The sequence below is a fragment of the Lagopus muta genome, chromosome 4, assembly GCF_023343835.1.
Source record: "Lagopus muta isolate bLagMut1 chromosome 4, bLagMut1 primary, whole genome shotgun sequence".
In the NCBI taxonomy this organism is placed as follows: Eukaryota; Metazoa; Chordata; class Aves; order Galliformes; family Phasianidae; genus Lagopus; species Lagopus muta.
In genome coordinates, this window is record NC_064436.1 from 15,640,391 (window position 1) to 15,662,016 (window position 21,626).

The 21,626-nt window shown below is 40.5% G+C and overlaps 1 protein-coding gene across 1 annotated transcript in view; it reads right to left on the reverse strand.

The window, feature by feature from the left end:
• FRAS1 (Fraser extracellular matrix complex subunit 1) overlaps positions 1-21,626 on the reverse strand; it is a 164,455-nt gene that overhangs the window by 50,816 nt on the left and 92,013 nt on the right. The window contains exons 20-28 of the mRNA XM_048940939.1: positions 16,240-16,392; positions 13,330-13,476; positions 9,568-9,714; positions 7,928-8,068; positions 7,573-7,713; positions 6,839-6,979; positions 6,001-6,271; positions 4,714-4,795; positions 1,773-2,099 (exon numbers count right to left, since the gene is read on the reverse strand). Coding sequence (XP_048796896.1) covers positions 1,773-2,099; positions 4,714-4,795; positions 6,001-6,271; positions 6,839-6,979; positions 7,573-7,713; positions 7,928-8,068; positions 9,568-9,714; positions 13,330-13,476; positions 16,240-16,392 — 1,550 coding nt within the window. The remainder of the gene's footprint in view (positions 1-1,772; positions 2,100-4,713; positions 4,796-6,000; positions 6,272-6,838; positions 6,980-7,572; positions 7,714-7,927; positions 8,069-9,567; positions 9,715-13,329; positions 13,477-16,239; positions 16,393-21,626) is intronic.

A 21,626-nucleotide genomic window follows, 5' to 3' on the forward strand; every position in this document is an offset into this window, starting at 1 on the left:
ATCATCCAGCAATACATTATAAAAAGCTTCATGTACTTTGATAAGTAGCTTGGTTTAAAAACCACCCCTTAAACTCCCACTCCTCCAGCCAGGGTTCTACCAGGCTTTTCAGCAATCTCTAGATGTAAATCAAGGAAAGAAAAAAGGGTCTTTTTGCAGGCTTGTCTCAATTATGTATTTTCAGAAAGAAACCCTGCATCCAATTCAGCTCCCAAGGCTACTTCACAAAGATGATAATTAGGATGAGGCAGAAGCTGGGTGTCTGCCAGCTCTACCCTCATACTAAAAGCTGTTCCACTCTCACCTCTGCCACCACCTTCATTCCCCTCTGTCGTCAAGCACTGCATGTAGGGACTTGGAAAAACAATGAGAGAGAAGGGAGCACAAAATTGGCTAATGGGAGAAATCGTAACCCAGCACAATTCACCCTCACTGGCACTTACAACAAGAGCCTGCTTAATCAATCAGAAATAAAATAACAAAGTTACAAACAACACAGCAGTGCCCAAGAATTTTATCGTCCCTCTGATCGTGACTGCTCAGGGCCACAGGAGGGTAAAGAAGCCATAGGTGGGGCTGCTCTTATTATGTGACTCTAAAAACTCAGTATCAGCCTCGTAAGCAATCCCTTTTGATTTGCAGGCAGATCATGTCACTGATTACCATTAATTACTACATTTCAGATTTAGGAGCACTCTCAGGGTCCAAATGGGATCACTCCTACCCTGTGCTAACTACACATGGGCATAAGTATGGCTTGTAAACTCTCCTCAAGATTTTGATGCCCAAAGCACTGCAAAAGACATCAAATACAGCAGAGGGCAAAAGAAGGGTAATAGTATTTCCTCTTAAATTCCTTTTACAGAGTGGAAGCACATAAAGATTATGTAATTCTCAGATCCACACATAAAGAAGACTGTGAAAAGTGTTCCACATTGACTAAGGAATAAGAAAGTACTCAGTTCTTATTTGTTTTTTTTTTTTCCCCCCTTCTGTTTTATTTCAGCTCAATACCAGAATTGAAAAGCTTGCAAGCACTTCTGCACCTTTATTTTGTTTTAAGACTCCATCACACAGTTTCGTTGGCTGGGATTAGGTCCTCCAAAAACAGACAGATGAAGCACCTCTGTTTCTAAATTTCACTGCTGTAAGCCCTGTGAAATTTAATACAGTGTGCCACTTCATGTCCAGATACAGAAGACAAACAACTGTTTTTATACCTATGAACTGCAATAAAAGTAAGAAACAAAAATTTAAGTGCTGATTAATGATCACTGAATATTGGTCTCCATGCCCCATCATTCTGGAATTTACCATACAGAAGCATCAGATGAAAGATTTCAATGGAGTCTGACCCTGGGAGACACCAAAGTACCCAAGATACACCCTCTCAATATCAGCCTAGTAGCAACTTCATTGTTCCCGTTGCTCCAGCCCAAGGAGCAGTTTGACCATCTCACCAGCCCTCTTTCTCTCCATCCACTCGTTCTCCAACTTATCACCCTTATCAAGACTAAACTCTCACCTGCAACTTCAGAACACATACTTAAATTTTCAAGTCTCTGAAATGCAAACCTTAATTTTTTGAAGCTGCACAACCTGAGCTGAACCATTCCCACCACAAATCAAGAATTCCTGCAAACCTTCATCAACACACTCCTTTCTCCTGCCTCTGACCACGGCCTGACACGGGATTAGCGATATCTCAGGGATCTAGCAGTACTTCTCCAGATTGCTAATTTGCTTGCAAAGATTTATGTCACAGCAAGTACCTTGGGAGCAATCTTAATGTGGAACAGGATGTTCTGGAAGTGGTACCCATCGTTCACTTGCAGAAGAACCACATCATCCTGGGTGTCAGAGCCATCATGAGCATAACGTAGCAGTCCACCAGCAAGGTCATTGAGGTGGAACATGTAGATCGAAGAAGCTGAGTCCTTGGGAGGTTTGATCATCTGACCATGACGTGGAGGCTCTAAAACCATCAACATGACATCCTGAGGATTGTCACCATCTCTCACATCAAGCAATACGTCTGTTATAGTTCCAATTTCCCCTCTGTGGACAAGGAGAGCCTCATTTCTCAGCAGATAAGGGGCCTGAAACACAAAAGCAGCTCTTAGCTGTTTGCTAAACCTTAGTGATTTAGCCAAATCTGGAAAGAAAAATGTGGGGGTTAAAGAAATTAATTTGGTTTGACTCTGCTGCCGAGATATAGCAGGCTTTCAGAGGATCACTCTCTATTTCCCCCCCCCTCCAGTAGGAAGATCTAATAATATCTAGTAGTTTAGACCGATTTAGGATTCTCATGCCACAGCAAGCTTAGCAAGGCAAAATACTCAGGACATTTATAAAGAAAGCAATTTAGCTATCAGCCAGAGTCTGCATGGGGGGGAAAAAAAAAAAGAAAAAAAAAAAAAAAGGAACACAACTTAACTTTAATATCATCCACAGAATTTCAAATGGAAATATGGACTTCAACTATCTTGGAAGGGCTACATTTCAGATGTATGTCAGCAGGCCCATCTGGAACACAGACACCTCAGATGCTGAAGGTTCACGTATGTGAACAGCAAGTTCCGAGCTGGGGTGGGGATGGAGACATATCACATTTTTCCCCATGTATAGCCTACAGCTTTCATAACTTAAGATACCTTTCTCATGCTTGAAAGGCTGTCTGTCCAAAATGAGCTCCAGAGACGGAAGAAAGGAAGCAAAGAACTCTGATGGTGAGCCAAACTGAGAGGCAGATGCTTGAATTAATACTTCTAAGCAGAAATAAGTTCATCAGCTAACAATGAAGGATGTACTTTTACTTGTCTTGAACTAAGACCACCTCGAGGACGGCCAAACTGGGTGTCATCAGCACTATTACTTATTTTTCTTTGAAGACGCCTCACAGACTCACAGCATGCTAGAAAGAAGATCAGCTAGAGTCTACATTCCTGCTGATTCAAATTAGTTCTCCAGTTCTTCACCATCAACAATATTCAAGACTGCAGTCTCATTGATCACAATAAACATCATCTGCCATCAGTAACACTTTGCCTCAGGAGGTAGGCAATCCTGTAGAGACAAAGTCAAAGACCTGGGGACATTCATCAGAACTAACTGCTGCCATCTCACCTGCGTACAGCTTATGAGGGTTATTAACCATCAACAGGCAAAATTCCTATTATTAAACCTCGCTTATGTATTCTGGGGCAGTGACTGTAGCTGTTACTCAGATGGATGTCCTGCTGAGGTGAACAAGAGATTAGACTAAGAAAAGATTTCAGCGCTGGCCAGAATCAATAGACATGGATCAGAATCAAAATCCATGGCTTTTCTTACACTAGAAGTCACATCAGAACAATTTATAAGTTATTAAGTGACTAATATGGAGTACAATTAAAAGCAACACAACACAGTTATGTCTAATGCCTAATTAAGATTCCTTAGGATATTTCCTAAAGAACATTAAATAGAACACACATGCATAAGACTACAGGATGTAGTAGTCAAGTAAGCAGCTCACCATATTTTTGGGCTACTGGTTACAATCCAACTACCACCAGCACAGAAAAGCACCTTTCAGACACAAATCCATCCACAATAGCAATGATTAGAAGAGACACATTTCTTAAATCAATCATTCTGAGGATGGATGCTGAGTCAGGCTTGTAAGAACGTAATCCGAACTAAGAGACAAACGATTGATTTTCAGTTACAGTTTTAACAAGCCACTTAATGCCTCACTGAAGGTGTAAATGGACCTTAAGAGTTGATGATATCATTTGCACTTTTTCATACTAAAGAATAGGTCAAGCAGCCCCAACAACTTCAGCTCAAGCACAGCTATTTGACAAGCTTCCAATTTGGCAGTTTTTCTACAAAAAGGGTTCAGTGCAGGCTGTAGTCATTTTGGAATTATGGGTCTCACTCTACTAAGTGAGCCCAGCCCATACTGATCATACTTCCACCACCATCAGCAGTCAGCAAGGAGCTACGCCTGGGCAGCTCCAGCACATCTGCAGCATTCTGCAATGTAATGCGCTCACAATTTGCATCTTGCACACCTCTTCATGTCTGGCCTTTTAGGAAGCCTAGCTTTAGAAAATGATTCATGAATGTATTTCCTGTTTAGTATCTCTTGGTGATGCTCTCCCATCAAATGATGCTACAGATTTTAAATAACAATAAATAGAGATGTGGACAATTAACAGCACCATCAACTTGACTAGAAATGGAGAGCAGTTTAAGAGAGACACTGTAAATAGTCTGTGTTGATTTAACTCCCAGCTATCCCTGAACAGAACATTTAAGTAAAAGCTACTGTCAAGGCATCCCTACCATAACAATCAATCATCATTCAATCACCCTGCAATAAGAGACTGAAGTAGACCACCTGCTGTCCCAAAGAATAATTCAAATGGCTGAGACTCCTTAGCCCTCCCTGATAATGGTTCTATCTAACATATGGTTCTGTGCAATCACTCTACAAGCAAAGTTAGACAGGCCAGCTTCTTCAGCCACTTTACCCAAGTCCAGCTCTTCCAAATGACTCTGGCTGCCCCTCAATGAAATGAGAGTTGAGCTTCACTTGCTTGAGCTGAACATCAGCTTGAGTATTGCCCAGCTCCTTTGTTACCGCTGCAAGAAAGCAGGGCTCCAAACGGTAAAAAAAAAAAAAAAAAAAAAAAAAAAGGTTGTTTCCAAGCTTTGTTACATTACCTGTGTTGAAAATGTTTGAATGTTGATCACCTCAGGATGGGAGAACTGCTGATCGCTGACCCTCAAGGAAAGCTGTCCTTTCCTAAAGAAGTTCCCAACAAGCCAAAATACAAGGTAATATAAATGAAATAATCTCATAGGACTCAGTAAATATATAATTTGTATTTTAAAATATTACGTATTGAGCAAAAATTATTAACTTAGCAAGAGGTGCTTTAGATAAAGGTTTTACAATTCTGGTTTTATGGAAGTTACTCTTCAGGAAAAACAAAAGTCTCAACATGTAATAAATACTTTTAACTACGAAATAACATACCCTCATTTCCCTTTAATTAATGCTATCCACATAGGATGGTGCTTCCAGGATTAAGTATGAATTCTAAATGTCAGCTATTCTCAGCTCAAGAAAAATGTCATTTATACAGCTCTGAAGCAGATGCTCCTGTTCTTCAGCGCTTTTGTTTCTTAATTATTTTTTCAATAATGCCACCAAGAGTTTTGTACATAACAAAACACATACATAACAAAATCTTCATGTTTCATTGTGACTACCAGGCAGAAAAACAGCGCACGATACAGAAACTCATAATGCTGCTTCTACACTGGTGAACATGAGCTAACCCTTAGCATCAGAAGGACACCCAGAAAATTTTATTGAAATCAATGATCAAAGAACACCCTAATTTCCACAGGCAGAAATTTAGAGCAACACTCTATCAGTCTGGGCTAAGGCTTTATGGTGAAGTAAATCAAGTGTGAAGTTTGGCAGGATGACTGGCTCACTGCCTGGCAGCAAGCAAAATCTGCCTCCTTGCAACCTACTTGCAGCGTGAGCACTGCCAGATGCTAATCACTGCTAATCATCCCAGAACACTAACAGGGCTCATGCTGTAGGCAAAGTCATGATCACTGAAAGCAGGCTATGCTGCAGACCAAATCAGTAACAACATTTCAGCATCTTCCTGACAGTTTCAGAGAACCGTTGTAAGAACCAGCATGATGTAACAATTCTAAACCCACAGGAGACTATGTTATGTCTAAGATGGAATCCTGCATCACAGTTCAGGCATATGGATTACCATTACCCCTCACATCATAAAGGAAAGTTTCAGACCACCATTTCCACTATGGCACAGTATCTCAAAAATACAATGAAAATATATCTAGTAGCAGTGGGAAGTGTGCTTCAATGTAAGAATGTTTCCAACAGGCAAAGGAATAACTGTTTTCAAGATAAATAAATTTTCTTAAGGCAAGAGTTTAGAAGAAGTATCCACACAGTTATACCTGGATTTCTCTCTGCTGTGCACAAAGCGGACTCTATTCTCCTTCACATCCTTGAAGCTGAAGTGGTCACCTTTGCTCAGCTGCACTTCTTTCCCATTCACCACCATCACTAGCCTGCCATTGGAGGGAGCACTGTCAATATGGAACAAGAGCTGTTCTGTGTCACCATCCAGATCATGCACATCCAGTAAGGAGAGGTCTAGGGGCTTTACCCCACCAATCCCTACTGTGAGGGTACTGTTTACATGGAAGCTTGAAGGATGCCTGCTGACTAAAAAAAAAAAAAAAAAAAAAAAAGAAAAAAAAAAAGAAAAAAAAAAAGAAAGAAAACACAAAAAAAGAGAAAGAAATACCACTGAATATATATTCTAAGTAAAGACAGCACTAAGAAAATAATGCACATCTGCATTTTAAGAAGAAACAGCACAAAACTGAGCACCAAAAACGATTCTGACTGAACATGACTTCTGGTCTTAAAATCTCAACTCTTTACATGGGTAGATAACAGTAGGACAAGGGGAAACAGTTTTAAGTTGAAGGAAGGAAGATTTAGTTTGGATATGGGGGAAGTTCTTTACAGAGAGAGTGGTCAGGCACTGGAACAGGCTGCCCAGAGAGATTGTGGATGCCCTGTCCCTGGAGGTGTTCAAGGCCAGATTGGATAGGGCGCTGGTCAGCCTGGTCTGGTATTAGATATGGAGGTAGGCAGCCCTGCATGTGGCAAGGGAGTTGGAGCTTCGTGATCCTTGAGGTCCCTTCTAACCCAAGCCATTCTATGATTCTGTGAAATCTGCTAGAAGCCTGCCAGCTTAGATGCCTCATAAGGACAGAGACCCACCTTCACACTCTCTGGTCCACTTGCTGCCATAGAATCCCTGTCCACAGGCAGAAACACAAATCTTGTTTTTCAGAAAAGTGTTGCTGTCACAGAGGTGGCAAAGGCTGTCACTATCACACTCCAAGCATCCATGAGGACAAGCTGCATTAGACACAAAAAACGCAACCCTGAGACGCAGTTAAAACAGAGCAAATGCTGGTATGCAGAGCTGTCCTCCAGGTCAGGACGGAAACATCACTGCTATTACTGTCCTACAACTTGACACAATAAAAGGGCATGGACAAACTGCTTTGATAAAAATAGCCATTGAGAAGTTCCTTCCTCACTTGACCAGCATTTTGCACTGACTACAGAGAACCTGACACAATCTTCCAGTTGGAAGACACGTGCTTTTAAGTTACTGTTCTATCAATTTGAATAAAAGTACTCCAAATATATATTTACGTCCTAGACAGCTTCCTAACCCACAAATCCAACTGAAACCTTTCTAACAATGTATTTTTAATACTGAGCTTCTATGGACAGTGTATCTACACAGTATTTCATTACTCCAGCATTAGATTTATGTAAACACAGATGCAGCCTGTTATTTAATACTCAGGTTGACTGCATTATTTCAACAGTGAGCTAAGAGAGCATCAAAGTGCTTCCTCTTCACTTCAGCATTGCACAGTGTACAGAACACAGCCTACAACCTTGGTTCCTCTCCGCCACATCACACTCACTTCGCTTACCCATGCATTTTTGCTGTGCATGGTCTGTGTAATATCCCTTCCCACACTTATAAACACACTGAGTGTCCAAGAGGAAAAACGGAGCTTCACAAAGGCTGCACTCATTTGGTTGGTGACACTGAAGGCAATGTTGATCACACCCTGAAAAACACATGCAAAGAGTGAATTCAGTACCCCTTCTGACTGTTTCCCACACTATGCTGTTAAGTCCCCAAACAGCACAGCTCCATGGTATGCAAGTGGTGGACAGCAGCGAGCGATCTGACATATGAGCACATCTTCCATGTGCATCAGCTGGAGACAACAGGGCAACCCACTGGTAGAAGTGGTTAAGTGGTAACACTCAAGAACTTACTCTGGCACGTATCTGACTCCTTGTAGAAACCTGTGGGGCACTGTTCCACACAAGCTCCTTCGTGGAGAACACTGCTCTCCATACACTGCAGGCAGTCGGTCCTCAGGGGGCCTTTACAAGCATTACAGCTCCAGTCACACTCTGGAAGAAAAAGTGTCCAGAGCCCTCTCTAGGGTGAATAGTTCACTGTATAGGTAAACATCCTAGCACAGTAAACTTCGTAAAATAAAAACTGTTAAAGATACACTAAAAACAAACAAACAAACCCCTACCGTGCTTAGTCCTGAATCACTTACTACACAGGATACGTATTTCTTCTTCCCCTCTTGGAGCTAACGTGTCCCAGCTATATCAAATTTGTGCAAACTCAGCTGTTGTTCAGCATTAGCAGGGGAGTTGGAATAGATATCCAAAGTTCCCTACAATTCTGTGATTCTGTACTTCAGACCTGCTATCACTAGCACAGGTTTCCTGTCCATAAAGCCTGACTTTAATGCGTGAATATAAATGCTCCTTCTCTGCAAACAATGTGATTGTTGCTCACAACTATCCACCCTGCTTCACCAATCTCATCCTTCCATTTGACTGTGACCAAAAGAAAATGCAACTGTTGCCCCTCACTGTCCAAATACACGACTGGAAACCAGAAAGCCTCCAGATCCACACAGGACCGGATCTGTCTTCAGATGCCCCCTGCAAGTCTCTTCCCTTCAGTCTCTGTAATAGAGTCCCAACCAAGCACCTGTGCCAAAGGGCTACTCGGGCTGCTAAGCTACTGTTTGTACCTTGGTGGAACTGAAAGGGTCTTCATCAGTCATTAATGATAGATGCATTTAGCTGATGAGACAAACAAACAAGAAAAATGGAAGCGAAACAAAGATTTACTGAAGTGAGCCCACACAGCATGTCCAAGGCAAAAACAAAAAAAGCATCCTGCCCCATTCCAACACATTGAACACTAGATAATGCTACCTCTCTGAACAACTACAGTGTTAAAGGGATGATGTTAATTAGCTCAGGTAATGGAGAGAGAGAGTTAGAAACAAACACTAAGCACTCATCTGTACTATATTGTCACATGGTCGTGGTAGCACACAATAAAGCCATGTTATCCTCACTGATTTCCATTACGGAATTTTCACCTTGGAAGTTTTAGAAATCCTTCAAGCTATATATCTTTTAAATCACTCCAAATTCATTTTTTGCAGTCATTCAGTGATGCAGTATTTAATATGACAGAAAGAAGCAGGTAAGTACACAAGGCCCTATAAGCACTCTAAAACAGATTTACACTGCTAAGCTTCCTCATCATTCAGCTGACCCATAACTAAATCAGTTCCAGGCCCTGACCCTTAAAAAGTTTGCTGGCTCACTTACTAAATCATTTACAAGAGAAGGATTTAAAATTAACTTGTTTTTCTCTGAAAGGCTAAAGAATATGACAGGTGACTGCTGAAAAACAAGAAAAGCGTAAAAAACTCACAAGTTATATGTCACTGAACAACTCTCCTCCCTCTACACATATTTTAAAGCAGGCTACTCTTCAGATCATGCTGCAATATAACAGATTATTAATCAAGCAACTTGCTTTTTTTTTCCCCCCCCCCCCCCCCCCCTTTAAATCAGCATTTCATTTTCACCTTTGCAAGTCCTAGTAGAAAAGTCCAAATAATACTGCTGAGCACAGTTCTCATACTGGCATTCTCCAAATAAAAGAACCTTAGCTGGATCTCTACAAGATGTACAGCCAGTAGCTGATTCACAGCTCCGGCACTGGCTGTTGCAAGCTGCAAAAAACAAAAACAAAGAAAATCATTGCAATTATCGGTACACCAACCAATTGTGCAAATAAAAATGATGTTAAACCTACAATTACTCTACTCAAGAACCTCTTCAGAAACACTAGAGCAAACATCACAGATCATTCTTCTTATGTTCCCTCACACAGCCCTAAAAATGCAAAAAGCCTTCTTCCACTTGAAAGTCTCCTTACAGAATCTCCTGCTGCTACTTCTCTCTTCTGAGAAGGTCAAGATAAAACAATGCATGAAAACAGCTAAATCACAACCTGAACCTCCAATTGATCACCTGAGTGGAGCTATAAATCAGCCCTGGGAGCACAGCTGAAGGCAATTCACCTGTACTGCCAGAAGGGGTGGAGTCTGGCTCCACCTCTCCTAGACCCATTTAAAAGCTGGCTACGGGGAGGGGGGGAAAGAACTCTTCTGGAAATCTTCTTTGGAGTTTTGCAGTGAGCCCAGGATGTGGGTAAGTTTATGTATTTGTGGTTTTTTTTTTTGTTGTTGTTATTATAATCTACTTAGCTAAACTCTCTTTTTTATTTCATAATTATAAAATTTTTATATCCATTGATATAACAGACATATATAACATATATATAACAACATATATATTGTATATAACAATATATAACAATAAACTTAAATTTAAATCCCAACTAACTATCTTCCCCAACTCTGTCTGTCATAGTCCCTTTTAAGCAAAATGTGCCTCACACAATTCTAGACTTAACTCATAAATACACAAACTTAGGGATCAAAATAGACTACTAGAATCCATTTTTTTTTTTTTTTTTTTTAGCCCTAATAGGACCAAAGACTTCTTAAACTTCACTTGCTGCTTCTTCCTGTTCATTTGTATGGCTTAAAGTTTTAGAATTCTAAGGTGCAAGTAAAATGACAGGGGAAAAAAAGTAATCAGATGTACTGAATCTAGGACTAAAAGTCAGAGGCCTAAATTACTTCAGCCCAGTCCTTCAATGTCCTTAGTCTAAACTTGTAGAAATTCATTTCACTTGCTTTTAAATAAAACTAGACTTTTACAATTAACAAAATTTCCAAATACAGAAGTGTGGAAATAATGACATTGCACTTCTCAAAATGAGACCCAGTGTCCTTCAAAACTATTACTTGTTTTATCTCAAAAATGTCACCAGAAGTCTCTATCTTATTAAGGTGCAAATGAATTTCTGGCAAAACATTCATCTGAAGAATCCAGTAACTATTTTCAGGTGCTCTGGTGCCAGTTCCATTTCACCTAACTTAAAATAATAAGTAGAATAATTACTATTTGTGAAGTGCTATGAAAAAACAACTATTGAAAGTACAGCAAAATATGCAATGAGGTAAAAACGTGTCATGGTTCTATGTTTTTTGTTTTTGTTATTTTTTTTGTTTTTTGGGTTTCAGTATTCCACATTCGTTTCCGAACCATCACATCAATGTATTACAGAGGAACACATGGAGTCATTGTTGTCTACGATGTAACCAGTGCAGAATCTTTTGTGAATGTAAAACGGTGGTTGCATGAAATTAATCAAAATTGTGATGATGTCTGCCGGATACTAGTGGGGAATAAGAACGATGACCCAGAGCGAAAAGTAGTAGAAACAAAAACAAAAAACATAGAACCATGACAAAACGTTCAGAAATTAGATTTTCCCCAGAAAATATGCCAGAACAGTAAGCAAAAGTGTATCAGAAAGCAATTCTGTCTGTCAGTTGTATCATCATAAATCTGTAACTGCTTTTTTACTAAATCCAGAAATAACTTTCAAAGCTTTGCACTGTTCTTCAGACAGGCGCTTAAAAGCATCTTAAGAACACACATGTATGCACTCAGCACCTCTCTGAACTTCAGTATGAACACGAGTTCCTCAAAAGTGTATGGCGACTAAAATAAACTTTGAAGAGAGACCCAATTTCCTCTGCCTAACTGTCAACCTCTGATTAAACAACTTTCATTACCATTGAGTGGCAGTTTTTCTGCAGCCTGAGACAGTTCATATCTACATGGCTTATAAGCAGTACTTCACTTGAAAAGGCACAAGTAACACTTGGAATGGAAAAAAAAATCCACTGCACCAACACACTTTGCCTTGAGTCTCCTGCCACAGTGAATGCATACGCTTCTCAAAAAGCCATTTGTAAATGAAGAGATTAGAAATGGCACATCGTAGCTGACCTTGTGTGCAAAAATCTATTTGCATTTGAGCTACTGAACCAAATTCAGGAAGGGCACAATCCTTAGAAACATTCCACTTCTACTAAGTCTTAATAGAAGAGGCTAAGTGTGGTAAGTAGGCTTTCATTAGAACAGGCCAATCTGGTGTAGTTAGCAATAAAAGAATCCATGCTGCAGGAACAAACAGTGAACGTCTTGTAGAGTTTTCAGGAAACTAGCCAGGACAGTGAGAATCTCATGATGCCTTTTCTATTCCTCTTTTTCTTAATTCCTTTCCTTTTTTTTTTTTTTTAACTTTTATTATTACTGAAGAGTGTTTTTATGTCAACTAAATAATGGTACAAACTCTTCCAGTTATTTCTTTGAAGTCATGCAAGGCATCTCCATTTTCACGGGTAATCTGGAAATGTTGTGAGTTGTGTATTTCAACAAAAAGCAGGTAAAACTGACAAACATATTGGCTTCTTCCTATAGCAACCTCATCAGTAAAGAAATTGCATCTAGAGGGGAAGACATTGATACCTATATTAACTGCCGTGCAACGCTGTTATTCTATCATAAATCAGGGTAATACAGATAACAAATCTGAGCATTCAGGTTCAGAGCAACTAAGTCCCTTAAACACTCATTTTTAGTTATGCGTATTATAATGGGTCGATTCCAGTGAGGGTTTTAAAATATACGTTTTTAATGTCTCTGGGCCATAATTTTGAAACATCAGGTCCAATAATTGTGAGGAATAACTCAATTGATGTCAAGGTCAAAATAAACATAGAATAATATAAGGAAAGGGAGGCCCTGAGAGATTCACAAGGGATAGCAAAAGTAGAATGGCATATTACTAGACTTAATGCCAGATCAATTGTATCAAATAATCAGAAGGCAAAAATACCATAGCTCTACTAAGTCAACTGGGGATTACCTAAAAGCTGTACTCCATTCTACTGAGGATTCACATGTGGGAAAAATGTGGCACAAATGCTCAGGTTGTAATACAGCTTCCACAGCAGACATGGCAGTGAGGAGTGAGAGCAGTCTAAGAACAAATTGATAAAGCTCTTCTAAATTCGTCAAGTTCTCACAAAGCACACAATCTACCTGCATGTTTGGCTCCTTCTCTATGTACCACCTAGACAATTTAACAAGAAAACCAATGCAAACTCTAGTGCAGATTTTTCCTATGGGACCCCAAATCCTCCTGTTTTTGAAGCCAATAACAAAACTGCAACAGTTCAAATTCAAACCATGCTGCAGGCTCTGTTTCTAAGGCAGCTAATCACTTCTGTCAACTCAGATCACATTTTTAGGCACTTGAAACCTTCCTTCTCCTGGCAATAGGAACAATAAATGAAGAAGCAAGAAAAGATGTCAGTGAAAACACTGTGGAAAGCACAGACGGCTTGGAGGGAGACACTCACGTTTGCAGGTCTGGCTCTCATCCTTGTAGTATCCTGGAGAACAGACTGTAACGCACATTTTGGTGTGGGACAGAACCAGGCTGGTGTTGCAGGAGGAGCAGGAAAGAGGACCCCTACCTTTGCAGGTTTTACATGAGGGATGACATCCTGCAGGGACAGCAAAAGCAAATGTTTCTGTTCAAGCAAAAACAGATCTTCAAGGCAATTCTGAAGTGTTTAGCAGCCGTACTCTCAGAGATTCAGTCCCAAAAGTCCCTATCAAAGTCTAAGCTCTTACTGGTGCTCAGGTGCAGAACCACAAGCATTCCATCTTGTGAAACATGACTTAAATAGATTCAGTTAAGCCCTCTCATTTCTCTTTTTACCCATTCCTTTTTACTTCAATCTTCCCCTTAAGAAGAACTCTACAAGATCTGCCCAAGAAGCATCTATCAAAAAACAGCAAGGATAGGGAAAACAAGTGTCAGTACCCCTTCTCATGCTACCTCTCAGCTATTTTCACGTCAGACACTCCTGAGCCCAAAGTACTTTGTTTAGAATCCCCCTTGACAGAACCACTAAGTGCTTTTCAAACAGCTCTACACATCCCTGAATATTTATAACCATCCCTTCAATAGGAATTGCACCAGCTACAATCTATTTCAAGAGCCAACACTAAAAGAGAGATAACAGTCCATTTCACAGAATCGTAGGGGTTGGAAGGGACTTCAAAAGATCACAAACTCTCTGGGCATCCTGATCCAGTGCTCTGTCACCCTTACCATACAGAAGATCTTCCGCATGTCAATACAGAACTTCCTACCTGCAAGTTTTAGGCTGTTCCTCCTGTCCTATTACTACACACCACCAAGAAGAGCCTGGCCCCACCCATCCATCTCTCACCTCCCTTCAGATAGCCATGCATTCTCTCTATATTTCATTAACGACTTTGCAGGCCTCCATCACATTCCCTTCTCTTAAGATCTCCTATTTTCTAAGTTGAAGAACTTATGTCTACTTGGTTGTTCACTGTACAAAAGACGTTGCCCCCTTCCAGCTTTCCTCCCCTTCACTTTGAGATGGGCAGAACTGCTCACAGCATGCAGCATCTATAGTCAGCAGTAGAATGAGTTCTTTTGCTTTCCTTTCATAGTAGCTCCTAACAGTTTATTTGATTTTGCAATATTGCTCAACACTGAGACGGCATTTGCATACATTTCAAGATTAGAGCAAAGATGCCATCATTTTGCACATGAGTCTAGAACCAGTTATCTTTGCATCAATGCAACTGCCCACATCAAACTTCCACCTCTTGCTGTATTGACCAGACCCAGTTTTACATGGCCCTTCTGCTTTACAGCCAGCAAATCCACTGTCTGTCTGAAGTAAGGAAGTACATTACAACCATTCTTTTTCCGTGCATTTTTTAAGAGATATTTTTATGCCACATCTCTTGTTTATCTTCCCTGTTTTCTTTATTCTCTTTCTGCTTCTTAGTTTGGCTTAGAGATTTAAAAAACCACAGCAGAGGCCAATAGATCCTACCAATTTCTTGAAAGAGGATACAAACACACAAAATTATTATTCTACTTTATTTCTTGATACACCTTTACCTAAAGATTGATGTCATCATTACACCTATCAGGCCAAACTGATCACAAGCAAGAGCAGGCAAAGGAATCAGAGAAATGACTGCATTACATCATGATGGAGATCTGAAATGCCAGCACAAACTGTAATATAAGCTTTGACACAGTCTGAATAATGTAAAACTTCTTTTAAATGAAACCTTTATAGCAAAAGGAAGAAATATTATCCCTAGGCTTAAATTTCTAGGAAGGTAAAATATATCTCTCAGGGGTCTTTTCTATTAAATGACACTGAATATATTTCATAAGTCTCTGAAATTTCATTTGTCAAAAACCAAGTAAATAGACAGCTCCCAGTGTGCTTGAGAGTAGCTTCAAAACATTAATCATGAGCAGTCAGACTGGATTAGAAAAAGTTACTTCCAGTAAAAGGTGCAGTTTTGGCACCTACATCTTAATTCTAATGCGCAGAATTTCTTGTTTTAATTTTCTTCTCTTAAAATAAACTGCAGTACTCTTTGCTTTGTGTAGGATGCTTTAACATGTCTCCATTGGCCGCATAACAAAAGCAGCCTACTTAGTTCTAAGAGTTCAGGAACTGTAAAGCAGCTCAGACACAGTGTGGAACAACATGAAAACTGAAGGAGATACTCAGATAAGTAAAGAAACAGAGAAACAGAAGGCTGGATAACAAAACATTTTGATGCTCCTTCCCCTGTACAGATGAAAAGCTGAATCTACCATACCAGCCCACCTGCAAAGTTAAATGGCTTTTTGCATTAGAACTTGCTAGAGACTTTTGGGCCATTACTGTAGCTAGACAAAAACTGAAAGATTATAAATGTGGAAGGGGATGATAACTCCACTTTAGGTAGCAGACTTCCTGAGAAGTTCCTACGAGCAAGAGTTCTATTTTCTGAGCAGAATTTGCATGGTACTTCGTGGAACACACCCAAAAAGCATTTTCAGTGTCTGCATCCTGTAACAGTGCAGGTACTACACAAACTGGAGACCTGGTTAACAGTCATATGGAACATCTCTGTTTGAAATTATCCCTGATTCTATTTAAGTAGCTCACTTACTCACAGAATGGACCTCAGAGTAGCCATCTCTAAACAGAACATCGTGTATTGTCATTCTATTCCCTGTGCCACCGCCTTTGAGAGGTAGGATTTCCCACAGAGAAAATCTGCCCCTCACCTCCTCCTCACAAATACAGCCCTACCTGCTACTCATTATAGTCCCACTAGCTCAAGACAGTGGAGCACTGTGGATTAAACAATATGTCTCAAGGATCTCTGCCATCCTGCTGCTACTTGAGGTTTCTACAGGGATTACTCACGTTTGCAGGCACCGCTCTCTGTGTAGTATCCCATGGGACAGTCAGGAACGCAGTGATCACCGAGGAGCAAGTGACGGGCGTTCTGGCACTTGAGACAGAGGCTGCCAGTGTCCCACAGGTTGGCCACACACTGACGGCACAAAGGATGGCAGTCTAAAGGAAGCAGGAGAACGGATACTGTCATCACAAGTGGACAAAACAGAGCTGCTATTGGGGAACACTGCCAAGAACTCAAGGAAGGCATTACAAAAGGAAGACAAAATTTTCAGACCCTCTTACCTCTTAACTGGTACCCAAGGGCAAGATGTTGAGCACTGCACTCCCTAATGTCCCCAATCTATTCCTCAAGCTCTCAGCAATGTGTTTCCCCAAAGCAAAACACTGCAATGCTCAGGAAGAGCACATTATGGGGATGAGGGCAAGACGAGAGGACTGCTGCTTGAATGTGGCAATTTCTGATTGCTCTCCTTTTAAACATGCACTCCCAGATGTTTGCAAGAGAGGAGATCAGAAACTACCACATTCATCCTGTGCTCCTCCTGAGCATCATGATGTCTTCATTCCTCCTCAGCAAACATTCTCTGCATCTCTCCTGTCCTACTGAAGCACACTCCATTCTATTTGCCCTTAAGTGAGCATGAGAAAACTGAATACCAAAGTCAGTTCTAAGGCCTTTGTTTCTCCCAAGCCCTTCTCTGATTTTAGGTGCTTCTAACAACTGATTCACCTTTAACAAACACCCCCTTTTGAAGAACAAAGAGCACAACCTGTACAGCTGTACAATCTTCTCCAATGGTTAGTTCATCCTGATCAGATTTTCCCACACAAATGAGACATCCATACCCTGAAGAGGCCAAAGCAGACCTCAAAGCCAACAACAGCATTTAGAGTTCACATGAGAGAGCCTCTAAACCTTTACCTTTTCCTCTTTTTTTCCCAGCAGCACACAAACTCATGTCTCCTGACCTTTCCCTGAACCTAAGCACGTCGAAAGATTTTATAACAAACCTTTTGTATGCACAATGGGGCAGTGTAAGGCAACCTGGAGGCCAAATTAATCCTCATTATGGTAATTCAGAAAATTATAAAGGAAATGACGACTGTCTTGAAAGAAATGTAATTACGAGGCTTGATTCCAGTACCTGGCCTCTTGTCAGATTTCTACCAAAGGTTCAACTTTCTGTCTTTTGTCTGTTATGACAGCATTACTACAGATTGTCAGGCAATCTAAATTTACAAGCTGAAGACAGGTTCACATAGGAGTCTGGGGGAATTCTGCATCCATACCTGCAAGAGTATAATTGCAAATGTTGTCTAAACCGAATCTAATTTCTTCTATATGTTACATGCATGATCCTCACCAAACAGTGATGGAAAAGCACAGATGCAGCTCAGAAATCAGTACAATCCAGACTGCACACAGGATTCAAGGCTCTTAAAGCAGCTGCCTCCTTCACCTCTTGACATTACTCAGGATGTCTAATCTGCCTACTGTCTGCCCACACTCCTAACCTTTCAGATGGGAAATTAACAGCCAGACAGGAGATAAAGGTGAGCAAAATGAAAGAGTACGCTTAAGACAGTGACCCTCTGAGTTCTCAATCCATCACTGTCAGGACAGTGGTAAGAAGAACGAAGCAGTACGTGAGGACACCCTTAAACTCAGTGACAGACCCCCAAACCTGCTTAAAGGGGTTATTGTATTGCAGATTCCTAACTCTCTACAGAAGAGCTTAATATAACCAGTGCATCAGCCTAAAGGGCATTTACACCTTTACCATCAAAGCAAGTCAAGGTCTCAAACCTGCCCTGCCATCACTAGAGAGACCCGCCATCTTATCTGCAGCCCCAATGAAGTAAGAAGGGACAGCAAACAGCTTGCCATAGAATACAGTGCCTAATATCATATCATCCACAGGTCCCTGAGTATGTGATGTGATTGTATGTATAGAGCTGAAGGTAGGGGGAAAAGTTTTATGCACTCATATTCAATAAATTAACAAATTCAAATAGTTTCTCATGCTTCCAAGTTCAGTTTCCAAGCTCAAAATAATACCTCTCAAGATTAATCTCTTTCTGGAACCACTGGTCTCTATCATAGAGAAAATTCTGGCAAGAGACAGTAAGTAACTGAACATTCCAACTGTTTTTCAGCAACCCTGAACAAGGGACTCCTGTGTACCGTCAACAGGTTCCACAAGCAGAAAATAAAAATGGGACAGGGAAAAGCCAGGGTGCCCAAAGAATTAGTATCTTCTATAAATAACCAGGCTCTCCCAAACTATTGCTTAAACATCTATGTATCTACGAAACCAGGTACTGCTGCACTGCTGCAGTACAGTCTCCTCTGTTTGCTCCTAATGTGTTGAAAGAGATCAGCTACTGCTTTATAAGAAATCAGCCTCATCACTCTCTTCCTTCTTTGTAAATCTGCAGATCAAAGAACTCACAATGCCAAAAAAAAAAGAAAACCTCCAGATGCTCATGGTGAATTTGAGGGACATTGGGGAACTAGTGACAGAGTAAAGGAAGAACTGAAGTACTTTGTTTTGGAAAAGATTATTTAAATTTTTCACAGCAGGCTCCCTCTGACATGAGGATGAAAAGAAGCAGAGTGTTTTCTTTATGCTTCTCAATAACAACTCACACTGGTATCTGTATCCTGCTTCTGCCTTCTTCCTGTCCAGACTCAATCCAGCTCAGCCAGCAGGCAAGTTACTGCTCGAGTGGTCTGGGATTCAAGAGGCTTTTATTGCAAGCCAGTGTGGTGTGACTACCCAATTCCATCAGATTTCTTTCAGAACCCAAACTGCACTCTTCAGAGCAGCACATTACCACCTTGCTCACAGTCTAAAAAGAGTTTCCCTTTCTCATTCCCCTTCTTGTTTAATACCTTTATTGCTGACCTAGATGAGAGGATTGAGCGTACCCTCAGTAAGTTTGCAGACAACACCAAGGTGGGAGGTGGTGTCGATCTGCCTGAGGGTAGGGAGGCCCTTCAGAGGAATTTAGATAAGCTGGATCACAGGGCTGACCTGAATGGGATGAGGTTCAGCAAGGCCAAGTGCTGGGTCCTGCAAAAAACTCCAGCTCCAGCTCTTTGTAATGGTATCAATGTCTCTCTAAGAGTAGGGCAATAGCTCATTAATTTTACAAGGAGCTGAGTGTATTTCTTGTTCTATGTTCCTTCGGGAATTTTAAGAGCAAGGCAGAAAGGCTTGTTGTAGGCATCCTCCTGCATAAGCTCTCCTGGTTTATTTTTGAACATTTTTCACAACTGCACACAACATAAGAAAGCAAAGGCCCAAGCAGCCGAACACAGCGACTCGGAGTTTCCTTGCAAGGAAGATTATTTTTTCTAACTACTCTCACACCAAGTCAGGAAAAGATCAGTGATGAAGCCCCAAGACAAGCAGATGACCTATCTGAAGTACAAAAGTTAATGCTGGTTTTCCTAAGCCAGACAGGAGTTTTAGCAATGGTGCTATTTTTTAAACTGATGCTTGCAACAACATCCAGAAGCTAAATTGGATAAGCAGCTGAAAGAGGAAGAGAAACAAAAGAGAAAAACTAAGTATAGAGAAGACTTGAAAGTCAGCAGGGAACTGCTAAAGCCACAAATGTGTTCCTGTACATACACTTTAGATAAGAAATGATGTTTATGAATTCGGCATTCTAAAGAAAACTGACAGAAATTCAATGTGCCCAAGTACAAGTTGGAAAGACATCGATCCATTGAAACTCATGGCCATTTTGACTTTCTTTTGCTAACGTTTGAAATGCTTATTTGGTTAAATGTTATAAATAAGATTCTTTTTCTATTAACAAGGCAAACGTTCCAATCCTCATTCAGGTAACATGTACAATAATGACATTAATTCACAGGCAATGACTTGAAGTGACAGTTAGTTTTTTCTGCCCTATGAAATATTTTTCCTACATGTCTCCATAAAGTATGACAGGCAGCTGCACTGCATAGCAGTCCCTGTAAGTCAGAAAACAGTTCTGCCTGGAGGGTCAGAAATTAGACACAAATGGGAAGATAATTGGAAAAATAAAGAAATTAAATACTATTTTGGGAAGCAAAGGAAAAAGCTTTGTTACATTCTGATGCATATTACATATCACTGAAGTGTCAGGGGTTTTAATGCTTGGTTTTACAGGACAGCTGCTCTTTGAACAGTAATTAATAACTTGCAAAGGCAAACTTAGTAGTTCGATCAGTGCTGAATTAAGAGAGTGAGTGAAATTGAACAAGCTGGATGTGGACTTTTGTGCTCGTAGCAGAATTGGCGACACACATCCTTTTCATAATCATCAGACATAAATTTGGCACAAAAATCAACACACCTAGAACTGCAGATCCAAGACCAAAGCACAATTTTATTTATTATTTATTCTGTATGGCAATAAATGACTGTCCTCCAAGGATTTTTAAGACTTCAGTTAGATAAAGAAACATCACTCCATCTACCTGCAAGATCCCATGGATGTGAAGAGTCCATATGATACAAAGACCAAGTGAGAATACATACTGCCCTCTTAAAGACAGGACAAGCACACAAGTCACAGAGTTAGAGCAAAATCAGAGCTCATAAAAGGAACAGTGTCTCCTGATGTTCCTACTATGTTGGAGCTGCAAATCCTTTCCTTTTTTGGGGTTATAGATCCAAACATTGACACTCAATGATACCAGGCGCTATGAATCAAGCCTTGAAAACACATTTCTAGCTTGAGAAGACAGCTCTCCAAACAGTGAATCCCATTCAGGGTTTCATACTCGAAAGTAAATTCTACCACTTTGTAAGGAGAGGCTGCATCACCAGAACAAAGCTTGTTAGTTTGCAAGGAACGGATGCATCATCGGATTGCAGTTCAGTTGGAGCCCAGAAAGCCAAGCAAGGTTCTCTGCAGGTGATTCATTGCTGTCAGAGTAACGAGCCTGGAGGTCAAACCATGCCCTCCACATTGCTTGCATGACCACACAGTTTGCAATTTCTTCTCCTCATGATTGCCAGGCATTGTGGTGTTTACCTATTCACTTAGGAGCATGCTTATTGCTTCGTGGCATTTCTACAAACTTACAGGAAACAGTCACATAAAAGGAATAATTAAAGCACATAGCACGCATCCAGCAGCAGAGAAAACATTCCTGAGATAGAATCCTGGTTTATGATAAATAGTATATACTTTTTTTTTTTAATAAATAAAACGTACAGCTGTAAGATCATGTTTCCAGCAGCCTTTTTCACAGGAAACATAATGCAAAGTAACGGGAAAAAAAGGTGGAAGATATAAAGTGCATACAGCTATGATGTTACAGGACATTAATGAGCATCATTATAGCTCCCGAAATTTTACAGGGCAGAAATAGCTCATCACACTGA